Genomic DNA, 12,898 nt, shown 5'->3' with positions numbered 1-12,898 from the left:
CGTATCACTGAAGCACCAGACCATAATCGTACCTCTTCAACTGGAGTGAGTCCATGTAGTTTGTGCAGGTACATGTAAATTAAATGGGGGCGGGGTTGGTGGAACAAAAAACCCCACACAATTTGGCTGGGGCAGTTTTAAAGTGGTAAAAGCAAAATGTAAATTTTCTGTTGGCACAACCACGTGCCCCAAAACAGAACAAAAGCCAGTAACCACTGCCAACACTTTGAGCAGCAATGTAATATAAAGCACAATTTCTATGTTACTGGTTTTTGTACTCCTGCTGTACAGAATTTATTAAGGCAGTGTGTAGTTCGACCCCATACTTTTACTAACATACTGCACACAACTTTAAAATGAATTGATTATTGTACGTTATTAAGGGTGGATTGATCAATTTTCACGTGTCAAAGAAAATAATCAAATACTAAGAGAGTTTCTCCTGTTTGCATTTCAAATTGTCCGCAATATACATTTATCAGGTGATAGACACAGCAATAATTTTTCAATGCCTTCGGAATATATCTAAAATAATCACCATTACTTGTTAGGGAACCAGGAAAATCAGAAATCAATCCAGGAATACAACATTCGATTAGCTTTTTCCAAATGCAGCGAGGCTACACCTAATTAGGCTCTTTGTTTTTATTAAACTTCAAATCAGATATTTGTAAAACTTTAAGAAAGGCTATTTCACAATATATTACATGATTGTAAAAAATAAATCTCACCTAGAAAATCTTAACCACGTGCTGACGTTTTAGAAGATAGAATGAAAGACAAACACAAACAAACAAACCCTGCACCAAGTGGGTGGTCAATGAAACATTTCTGCATTGTTATATTTTCTCTTGGGGTCTCCAAAGCACAAAGGTAAGGTTGGGACATTCTTTGCCTGAGGGTTTCAGATCTTTGCATGGCATGACCTCCCGTTTTAATCAATGTATACTAGCAATACTGTCTACACTTAGATCTCCATATTAGATAGGTTTAATAAAAATAATGGATCGTGTCCACCGCAAAGGATTCTCCCCCAAGGTTTCTCGGACTACGGCATTATAGTTCATTGCTAGCAAACTGGGCAAAGTACAGTCTGGAAAGCTTTGTGGCTGAGATGCGTTTCTCTTTTTCACATAGGGTTGGGTCATTCCAATTCAGACAATTTACACGGCCTTCGAAACTCCTGACCTCGCTCGTGAATCCATTTATTGGATACTGCAATACAAAAAGAAATGAGTCAATTTAATTAACTGAACCACTCCGACACCATGCAGATATGTATGTGTGAGAGTTCTAACAGGCTGTAATATTAGATAGATGTATCCACATACTCACCCCATTTATTTCCAACTAACACAGGACAAGCTGCGTGCCTTGTACTATAATCTCCTTCTCCACTTTCAAACAGATTGTACCAAAAGACTGCGGTTCCCTAGAAATATACATATGTGCCAGTATAAGTTACTGTGCGTGACCTTTTCAGAGACATGCAGTATTTTAAAACTTGAATCTAAAATACCCTAATAGTACAATCACCAATAGAAAGCATGTTTTATAGGTTGATACAAAAAGGAAAACATTCATTTGTATTTTAAAATCCATGGAAGGCTACTCCCAGGACACGGGGATATTGATCTTGCGTAAATTGCCATTTATTAGCAGACATGTCCACTTTTAACTTCTAACCATGACATCAAAGTCCTTTTTGTGTGGTCTTTTTCAGTAGTACTAAGAACAAGTCTGTCTGTGAAACTACATGATGAAATAAGAATGGAGATAACATGCAGAGTCTATACCATTAGGACAGAGCTACTTTTATAACATGCAGTGTCTTCTATCGACTTTAATAATTGAGAGCTTTCCCAACTGCCAGAAATGACAGCCTATTTATCAACCAACTGCAGACACATTATGTTATACATCTTAGCAGTCTACAGCCAAGTATATCCTCCATAACATATGCAACACTAAGCTCATAGTTGCCTACTCTCCCGGAATGTCCGGGAGACTCCTGAATTTCTCGGAGTCCTACCGCACTCCCGGGATAGTAAACAAACCTCCCGATTACCAAACAGCTCAATAGTAAGGTGGTGGGGGCGTGGCTTATTACGTGAATCTCACCGTGATCGTGGTCCTGCCCCCTGCTGTAATTGGTCCAAACAATTGATTGCTGTTAAGGAGGCGGGGACAAATGACACACCCAGCCCCCAACATGCCCACCCCTCCCAAAACACCAATTGCCAATGTTGGCAATTATGACTAAACTACAATATTTGGGCCAAATAAATACCATCTGTAACCAGCATTAGAAAAACCTCTGTGAAAAGCTTTGTTTAATGCAGGACTAATGCAAGAAACAAAACAAAAACACCTTAATTTCTACTAGTAGCAAATAAAATAATCAAGGACTTTGCAACCTAGAATGAAAATACGGTCACAGGATACTATTTCAGATAGTTGTACCTTTTTAGGATAAACCGCAGCTCCTACTTCTGGGAAGACTGTAGCGCCACCTGCTGCCACATCACTCATCTGCAAGAATGACACATTTCATTTTTTTTGCTGCCTCCTCTTGACAGACTAAATATAATGTTTAGATCACAAGGCGATCCCCTTGAAGGTACATTTTTCCACTTGTCAAAGAAATAAAACGTTCATCAATTCAAAATGAACTTGCACACAATGCTTCCCGCAGTACCTGGGATGTCGATGGACGGCGACTTGGATGCTAATTATTTAATGTTTGAGAGAGAAACCGGCAAACACATAAAAATGCATCAAAGCAAATGTATGGAAAGTATTTATAAACTCCTTAAAGTGCAAATACTGGAAGGATGGAAGCTATAAACTCAGCTATATTCTACACAGACTATAATTTAGGGATACGATTTTCTTAAAGAATTGGGCGGGGAGGCTTACAAGATTACAATACCAGTAAAACAGAAATATCCCAATAGCAAAAAAAAAAAAAAGTTTCCAATAAGAAGGGACGTATGCAACTTTACATATAAGGAATTGAAGAACTGAGAACTGAACATACATTGTTCTGTCAGGAGCATAAAATTAAAGGCTGGTTATGAAAGTAAAAGCATGTGGATGGAGAGCTTTGTACAAACAACATGTCCCCATCTACTCACAGATGCACACAACATTCTAGTCTTGGAAACTGCCCCCAGAAAATCAGTTTGCACCTACTGTTTGTGGGCCTGCAGTATGACTGGATGCATTCATTCATTTCACCTGTTCTCAGTCTGCTTACTCTCCCCAGAACGTCAGACTCCTGAATTACTCCCGGCAGTGTAAACCACAGTCCCGGATCTCGCATCCCTTTCTTTGGAAGTGTGCAGCCCCCAATGACACTATGAGATGCAAATGGCGTCATCATGACGCCAATTATATCTTTTCGCACCAGGGGGTGGGGCGTAATGATATAAACTGCGTCCCCCGTGCTTGTCCCTTACACCTCCCCTCTGGGATATCCTAGAGGGCAAGTTTAAAAATTAAGCAAATATGGTTTTCCCCCTAGGACACTGCTCGGTTTAGCCTTATTTATGTTTTTAAGTAAGTTTCACAATACAAGTGGAAAACCCTTTTCTTTTCCAAAAATAGTACTGGAGATCTCTCCTCTCATTTTTGCACATAAGGTAAACCTATACACATTCATGCATTTCCCGCACTCTACACGGAACAGCCCTGTTCCGCCCAGCTACTCCCAGTAGAAGATGACAACTTTTCCACCCACAAAGGTGCTGACATCATGGCCTTTGTGCTACCCCATGTTTTGCACGCTCGTAAATAAACTTCAATTTGTGGTCAGCATCATTACAATTTAGGCTCTGGACCACGATTGGGGACAATTTGGTTGGTTCAAAGTTTCAGTTGTGCGGTATGTTGTATTTGTATGTAATGTGAGGGGTGAATCAGTCAAACATGGCAACATAAAGGAATACAAGTGTAATGTTTAGTTCTTCGGCACCAACTTACATAAAATAGCCAGGTAGCTATTCTGTTTCCTGTACCAAGCTCTTTAAAAGCATCAGGTTCATCTTTCTGTGGAATACACAAGAACACATTAGTATGAAATAATAAATGTTACTTTAGCAACATGCACGTTTACATTCCTTGTAACCACAGAAATCTGAAGAATGATTTCATTTCCTGTATCGGACATGTTAAAATCTGGTTTGTAAGGACATTCCGAACAACAGTTACCAGATTAGGGATGATTGGGAAAGTATAGAATAGAATTTATGATACGTCAGAAACATGCTTAAAAACATATGCAGAATACATAGATATAAAAGGACAGTTGACACTACACAAACATTCACTAAAGTCTGAAGAAAACCTTAAAACACCATAATTTCTGATTTTTAATTAAAAGGTTTTGTGGAGAGTCAAAAACTAACAATTTCATCCCATGCATCAACAACCACAGTGAGATATACTAAAAAATTACTAAAAACTGCAAATCAATTGCACATGCAAGTAAAGTATTCTCAGTATTATTTTTCTAGTTTGTAGTGTGGTTGTTTTATACATTGCTCTACTAGAACAGTTTAAAATACTGACTTAAGACGCATTATGACACACAAGAATAGAGGCATCATTGAAACAGCATTCCCATCAACTTCAGCTCAGTTTCTCGTTTAAGTTTGTTCCACTAGAGTAACAGCTCATAGGCTTTTGCAGTTATATGTAAGAGCATAGAGGTGAGAGTGCTGCTTGCATGACCTCACAGCGTTACTTGCCCGTGCAAAGTCAAAGTGGGGTTCATATTGTCCTCCCATTCCATAATTTGCCACCTGAAAGAGATAAAAGACAATACCATGGGAATATTTAGCTGTGCAATGTGAAACCTGCACTTACCCTTCCAAAATCAAAATGGGGCTCATACTGGCCTCCGACACCATAGTTGGCCACCTATGAGAAGCAGAACACAGTGCGGACTGAGAGTGAATAGATATCAATGTGATACTAAGATCACTAAGTGAAGGTAACCGGTGCAGCCATTAAAAGAATCAATAACAGAATAACCTGTATGCTTGAGTTACTTTGTTACCAGAACTGTGATAAGAGCCAATGTGCATCCAGTATGTGAATGGGATTATCAGACTGCAATGCAGTGGCAGAAAGGGATATACAGTGCTCACCACCGCCATTAAAACAAACCTGGGGTGCAACAATGGTGTGGCCACATGCTGCATACAAGAAATCAGTCCTCTACCCTCACGTTTGTTAAAGAATACTAATATATGTTAGAAGCCTTTATAGTTGCTTTAAAATGTACAGTCTATTGCAAACAAGGAAGTATAATTTCATATATTGCAATAAACCTTAAGGTGGCCAATGCTAAATTCTTCCAAAATCTGTCCAGTTTCTACACACTACTAAAATGAATGAAATTAGAATGCCAAACCAATTATTGCTATGTTTTGTACTAATTGGCAGTCTTCTATAGAGTTATAGAGTCTTCTATAACACAGCTTTGAAACAAGTGCTCATTAGCAGTATTTATTGAACACCAAGGGAACCTTCTGAGATGAGCTGGAGGAGAATCATTTTTTAATTCACAGTGCATATAAAAGTAGCTTTACAGCATCCAACATTCTCTAGTGTTCTTTAATACATTGCCAAATGAGTAGAGGATCAATATCCTGTTGCATTTTCAAAATGCTCACATGCAAGAAACAACTTTTCAGGAAGAGTTCTGGAATCGTTAATCTGAATAATCAGCTAAAATGAAAAGGACAATCTGCTACAAGGGGGCGGGGTTATCAATGCAATAATGCAAATAAATCATTAGCAGCTATATGAAGTTGTGACCATCTGAGTACCATAAGCTGGAGGCGTAAATACACAATCAGCCAATCGGAAGCAGCCACTGATAGTCGCCATCATCACTGCACCAGCCCTCCAGCACACACAAGATATACTCGTTAGAGGCATATCTACTGATACGTGGCACAATTACATGAATGTGCCTTTACTGTATTCAGCCTACAATGATAATTTGTGCATTCCCGAAAAATTCTTAGAACTTACCTGCAGTTCTTCTGCAGTGGACATATCTAACCCTGTTAATTCTTGTATTCTTTTGTTAATCCGAGCAACCACAGGGTCCTCATAATTAGACAGCCAAGCACTGGGGTAAAAGGAAATGGAAACATTATTATGTTACTCAAACAAGCATCAGTTTTTTCCCATATATTTTATTCAAAAAGGTATATTATATGTACAACGTATGCACAATGACATAACGCACAAAGCATCTACACTGATAACAAGCCGCCTACATTTTTAAAGTTTTATTGATGCACATATTAAAATAAGATAACGTAATGCATAACTTCAACGCAGTAATGAGGCTGAGTATAAGAGGCAAATGAAAGCATTGTTACAGAACCAATAGCTTAGGTGACTTATACAGAATAGGCACCCACAAGGCTATGTGAGCTTGGTTACATAGGGACTAAGGAACTACCCAGTCTCCGTGGACCTATATAGGTGAACCAGCATTGTACCACTGTAGCCCACCCCATTGTTCTATTTATAACAAATGCGCTAAGAGCTATGGACATCTGTGGGTATACAAGTCCTAAAAGCGGATGTATGCCAAAGATTTAGAAAGAGGTCACTTCAATATTAACAAAATAGTCTTCCAAAATGGGGACAAGGGATGGGCAAGACCAGAAAAGCATAGAAGTGTAGCCTCCCCCCCCCAGTTATGCCAACAGCAAGAAGAGGCCGATGGGAACATCCTGTGCATGCATTGTCTGGGATATAGGACTTTATAAGTGCAGCCATACTTTCCGGTAGACTCCCGAAATTCGATCTGAGGGTTGAAGGGCCAAACTCCGGTCTCATCTTGCGTATTACCAAACGGAAACTCCTACTTTAGCAGGTGGTTTCTAGCACAATCCAACATGTTGGATTTGGAGTATCTTCTCAATGCATAAGACAGCGGCAATGTCACTTCTCATCGGAGCTACCTCTAAAGCTTAGGGTTAGGAATAAGGTTTGGGTTAGGGACACGGCATTGCCACTTTAAAAATACTGATATACAGGTCGCAATTTAATGGACGTCAAAACAGGCTGCCGTTATTACTGCTGATCGTGATTTCTTAGCACACTGTCGGGGACTTGTTTTGTCATTCTTAAGCTCAGTCAGCATTTATTACGAGTCGGGCAAGTGAGTTTATCACCTCCGTAAATTCGTACCCCACCCAAATCATCAGCAAAAGATATTGGGAACAATATGGTGCCCTTGTACCATTTGCAAGCAGCACTTCTGTGATTAAGTAAGGGTTTGAACACTATGACAAAAATAATAGAGGGGACAGCGGATATCCTTATCTGGTATTATTCCATAAAGGGATGGGTTATAAAAAGTAAGAACCCAATTATACTACAGTGGTGGAGCAGGAGTACAGAGCTCCACTTGTGGGCACAAGGAGCTGGCAAGTTTCTTGACTTACAGGGTGAAGTAAAAAATCCTCATCCTACCATGCCAAAAACCATTTCTGTATCAAGACTAAGTACCAATGCAGGGAGACCTCAAGTTTTTATAGAATGAATAATGAAAGGTCTATTTCTTAAAAGCCTCTGACAACAAAAAAAAAAAAAACAGAACAAAAAGTTGCCCATTCCATATCAGAAGGCAAAGGTTTCAAGAATTGGGGTGTAAAATTATAGTTCATATTTCAATCCTTATTAAAACAGAGGCTTAGAAATCATCAGGACCTATGGTTTGGTTTGCTTTTAAGAGTGTAATAGTTTCCAGAACTTAATCAAAATCCTCACTCCAGGGGGTCAGTGTATCAAACTGCGAGTTTGTCGGGTATGAAAAGTGGAGGTGTTGCCTATAGCAACCAGATTCTAGCTGTCATTTTGTAGAATGTACTTAATATATGACAGCTAGAATCTGTTTGGTTGCTATAGGCAACAGCTCAACTTTTCAAACCCGACAGAAACTCGCAGTTTGATACATTTACCCCCAGGTTGTTGAACCAATGAGTGGAGATTGTAAAAACCATCATTTCATTCACAGATTTGATCTGAACATCTAATGGATTTGCCCTTCTCTAATTACAGTTAGGATGGAGGCCATCTAAAAATGGCCAAGTCTGTGTGCAAATAAGGGGTTTGATTTATTCTTTATGGTATAGAATTTATATTCCGCCCACACCAGCTTTCATTCAACATCACGTTATAGTAAAACATTAAGTGCCTCTCTAATTCAGATTAAGACCATTCCAGATTGTGGGGTCGTGTGTGCTTTTCTGGGCCCTCCTTAGCTCCTAGTTCTAGGCTGATATTATACGTCAATATGCAGTTCCCTAACTACTACTTCATAGGCTTCCCAGAACATGGTAGCAGATAGCACAATGGAATTTGTTGAATTACAATTTAACGCACATTCAGATACAGCAAAAAGTCAAGACTCCCATACTGTGCAATGCCAAACAGCGAGTACCCAGAATATATCAGTACCCGGAATATTGCAGGACATGCAAAATCAATTTTGGTTACAACACTAATATAGCAGGAAATGGGAGAGAGAGTAGAACCAGGAATAGGGGAGGGGCAAAATATCTCAGCTCTAAGCCCACAATGGATGGGTGAAAAAAAAGTCTGTACAGCGTTGCTGAATTAGTGGCGCTATATAAATAAATGGTGATGATGATGAAGGCTGCGGGTGAGCAGCCAACTGTTAGAGACCTAAACCATTCACCAGCAGTTTTTATTACTTTAGTGTGCTATTCGCAAACCTGCCAAATGATAAATCATAAATAAAACTTTTGACCTCCACAGGTGTGGGTTGTAAAGAGACCATGCACTAAAATAGTGCTTGAGAGGTTACATTTTATTTTTTGGATGCACAGTTTATGCTTCAGATACCATTCCATGCAATTAAAGGAAATCTGGGCTGCAGTAAAATCTACATATAATACGATTGCATTCAATAGTTTTTTTTTTTAGAGCTCCCTCTTGTGGACACATTGTAGAACTTAAGTGATCTTCTCCAAGTGTTGCAATAAGACACAGACTAACAGCTCACGTTTTAATATAGAAGGGTTATTGTGAGTAACCTATTATATTGGAGTTAGTACAAAACTGTCATCTGGACTCTAGGCAACAAAACCCTAATGGGATATTAAACATTTGGGCTAAATTAATTGACTATATAGATATCTATTATCATAAATTATTACAGGTATTGGATTCAGAAAGAAAATATTTTTATTGTGTTATTATATGGATGTAATTTTTTAATAAATATGGATGTGATATCAAAGTCACATTAATTATTAATAAAATGTTTATTTTTTTAGCATTGTGTTTATCTGACTAGTCTCTGTGCTGTCTATTGCTAATTAATTAAAGTGAAGACAATGTAGATGTGCTGCATGCAAGTAGCCAAACAACGGTTATCGTCATTTACCAGGCTCAGGGCATGTGAGGGGTTGGCACAGGTCACCTGGATAAGGTTATGCAAGGTCATTATAAAGCATGTTGATGATAGCTCTTGGCTTATATGCCCTTGCTCATTAGTTCCCATACTACGCCCCATCACAGTTCTTAAGTCTGTACTCGCATAGTGCCATTTCAGAGGTCAATGTTGTGGCTTTGAATACATATAGACTTCAATGTAACAGCTTCTTTGTCACCAGACTGGTTTAAAACAAAGCTGTTGCCAGACTCTTCAGTTTAACAATAGATGGTTAAGCAACAGAATTGTGCATTAATGCAGTGTATTGCTTGCCTCAGTGCAGGTCATACAGTACTCACTCATTGGACAAGCTCCCATAATGTTCACTCAACAAGTGCTAATTAAGATGTATTTCAGTAGCAGACAGAATACTAAACATGATGTTGTAAAGTGACAATTTCCCACACACTGAAAAGAAAAAAAACTTCACTAAGCACTTTAGGTAAATGTGATCATTTGTAGTTCTGCCTTTTACTTGTGAAAAAGAAACTCACAATGCAGTGTAGCAAGGGAACAAGTGTCTGAGCTATAAGTAGCTCTGCATCTATAGTGATCTACAGGAAGGAAGGACGGAAGGAGTAGTAAGGAGAGAGATTATGGCCCATGTCTCCGATGTACATTAATAGACTAGTATGCAAACATTTATTTGTGACAACAAACTGAACATTTAACAAATGATTATTATCATTATCGTTCATTTCTAAGGTGCCACAAGATTTCCGCAGCGCCGTACACAGTATAAAAAGTAGTCTATACAGGATGAAACAGTACAGAACAATAAACAAAAAATACCAATACTTCAGAAACTCCAAGCAGGCTAATGCAGTAAAGACGGAGCAGAAGAACAGGTATGGAAACAGGAGGGAAGATGGCCGAGCTCATACGAGCTTACATCCTAAGGGAGGGTAAACAGAACAGGCACAAAGGGGAGCCAGTGAAGCAAGGGGGAGAGAAAAGGGGGGTCAGGAGGAGAGAGGGGAAATGATACTTCTATATTTAAAGAATCTTCACATTATACGTTAAATTGCATACCTGGGGCTATATCTCAAATGGCGTATCTACAAGATGAAAACAAACTGGGTATATGTAAATTATGAAAGTAGACAACGAATTTCCATCTGCATATAACATTACTAACTCATCTGTGTCCAAACACAGAAACTATTCAAACCATATGGCATACATTTGTCAGATTAGCCATGACTAATCCCCATTAGCTTCTCTGTTCTTATAATTTGGCAATCCTCTGACTAACTCTGATATTCCTGGAGTTTTTATGCATTTCCATTGGAAAGATAGAGCTTTATGTTCCTGCAAGCAAATGGCAGAGAAAGCTTTTCTTAAATGATCAAATGTGACAGGTGAGCATTCATAGAAGCGGAGTATATGGTTCAGGCTAATGTATAAACACTTCAATTAATCCAAATACCTTATCTCAGAATGGTTTGATTAGGGGACGTGCCTAGCAGACAGGTCATCATTCCCTGGATAAGTACAGTAGGAGAGGTTTCATATAATACTGCAGGGACACAATACCCTCACAATATCATTTTAGAATTCGTTTACTGGGCTTTGGTAGCCATATAGGCTGTATTTGTATATATAAAATGTATTCAGCCTCAGACTGGCTTGCCAGGGAGCAGGGCTATCCACCGGTAGGCCCTGCCGCATTGAAGCTCCGCCCCCTCCGCTGTTAGGGCGGAGCTTCCATGCGGCTGACCCCCGACGGCGACACTTGTGTTAAACACACTACCGCGCAAGTGCAGAGAGCCGCGTCTGGGCTCTCTGCACTTGCGCGGTAGTGTGTTTTTTCATGCTATTAATTTATTGCTGGGCTTGTTTGGAGGAGGGAGATAGGTTTATTTATTAAATATGAATACTATTATTTTAATGTTGGGGTTGGAGGAAGGCCTAACTATTAATTGTGGGTCCTATTGATTTAACGCTAGGGCTGGTTGGAATTTTCTAAATGTACCCATTTTTTTTTCAAAATAGGGCCCCCAACATTCCAGGGTCCAGACAAGCTGCAACTAAAGAAACCAGCAGCCACATGTGGTGACAAGAACAGGTAGGACAGTCTGTCAAATGTTCTGATTCTAGTGGGACAATCCCGATTTTTGGTGACTGTTCTGCCCAATCTAAAGTGCAGGTCAAGACTGTGTACTCTTTATATACACACTGCATTCTTTATATACTACACTATGGGGCATATTCAATTAGCTTTCCGGTTCGCGGTAACGTGCGTTACCGCGAATCCTGCACACTATTGCCGTTAATACGGTACCGCATTAACGCAGATTTTCGTTCACAACCCTATGGGCTGCGAACGAAAATCCACGTTATTGCGGTACCGTGTATTGACTACGTGGCCCGTTCCGGCGCGATCCCGCGGACCGGAAAGCTAATTGAATATGCCCCTATGGGTGCTATCTGTCCTTCGTGGGCTGTCCACTCCCCCTCTAGTGTCTGGTCTCGCCTTTATGATGGCTGGCCACACCCTCTCTGGTGGGCCCCTAGCGTTGCAGTCCCCTGGTGGGCCCTTCATGCCCCAGTCCAACACTGAATGTATTCCATCAATATTTTTATTTTTTAATTATGCGCTTCCATGACGTTTCATGCTAAACCTGCTTCTTGTGTAGGAAGCACAGCAACACTCACACACTTTCCAGTATCTTCACATTACAAGGGACCCAGTGTATACCTTCAACACACACCTCACACCTACTGCCACCACCAGCCTGCATTGTTGGCAAATTTTGCTTTTGAACAATATTCTAGGGGTCACTATACTTCCAAGCTCACTGGAACTATATACCTCATATTGCTAAACCACTCCTGGCAGAACCATAGTCCTGCCACTCCCCCCCTCCCCCCCCCCTTCCCAATGACCCCTGTTTTTCACTCTATGTTGCCTTATATTTATTTTACATAACAAAATAAATAAAAAAACACACCCAAAAACTATGTTTACGGAAAAGTTTATACGCACACATACACACGCCTTTTGTGAGACAGCTTTATTGTACCAATTTACTGTATGGTATAGGTCTGCTTGTTTTTCTATTAAAACGGATGTAAAAAAAAATGATTACACAATAAATGTGCTTGTCTGCGCTGCATGTTTAACCAATGCTCAGTCATGTTTAGTGGACAAAAGAAAAAGCAAAAAACCTTTGCACAATTGCTCTAGGTTTGATGTTTGTTCCTCAAACATACTTGCTAACATTACTTTAGCCACTGTTCCTATGGAAAGATCAGCAAATTGAGTGGTCCTCCTCATCCCTCACCCAGGTCTCCATCTAAGCCATGGTAGATTATGTACTAGACATTAGGACTTTTGCATACATCACTTTATAGTATTCATTTCCAAATTGTTTTTTTATATTTTGTTCCTCGATTGTAGTT

The 12,898-nt window shown here is 39.6% G+C and overlaps 1 protein-coding gene across 4 annotated transcripts in view; it reads right to left on the bottom strand.

Annotated features, from left to right (window-relative positions):
- Window positions 1-590: 590 nt before the first annotated feature.
- The window catches only part of P4HA1 (prolyl 4-hydroxylase subunit alpha 1), a 42,599-nt gene continuing 30,291 nt past the window's right edge, over window positions 591-12,898 (bottom strand). For 2 of the 4 annotated variants that reach the window (XM_075216575.1, XM_075216574.1), the window contains exons 10-15: window positions 6,046-6,145; window positions 4,870-4,923; window positions 3,985-4,050; window positions 2,464-2,532; window positions 1,336-1,432; window positions 591-1,215 (exon numbers count right to left, since the gene is read on the bottom strand). In XM_075216575.1, the coding sequence (XP_075072676.1) occupies window positions 1,145-1,215; window positions 1,336-1,432; window positions 2,464-2,532; window positions 3,985-4,050; window positions 4,870-4,923; window positions 6,046-6,145 (457 nt within the window). In that variant the 3' untranslated portion in view covers window positions 591-1,144. Of the gene's footprint in view, window positions 1,216-1,335; window positions 1,433-2,463; window positions 2,533-3,984; window positions 4,051-4,747; window positions 4,806-4,869; window positions 4,924-6,045; window positions 6,146-12,898 lie in introns of all 4 variants that reach the window. The other 2 variants (XM_075216573.1, XM_075216572.1) reach the window with 1 other exon arrangement.

This window comes from Mixophyes fleayi, chromosome 6, assembly GCF_038048845.1.
Source record: "Mixophyes fleayi isolate aMixFle1 chromosome 6, aMixFle1.hap1, whole genome shotgun sequence".
Classification (NCBI taxonomy): Eukaryota; Metazoa; Chordata; class Amphibia; order Anura; family Limnodynastidae; genus Mixophyes; species Mixophyes fleayi.
The sequence above is the reverse complement of the archived record's forward strand: the minus strand, read 5'-3'. Positions and strand labels throughout refer to the sequence as shown.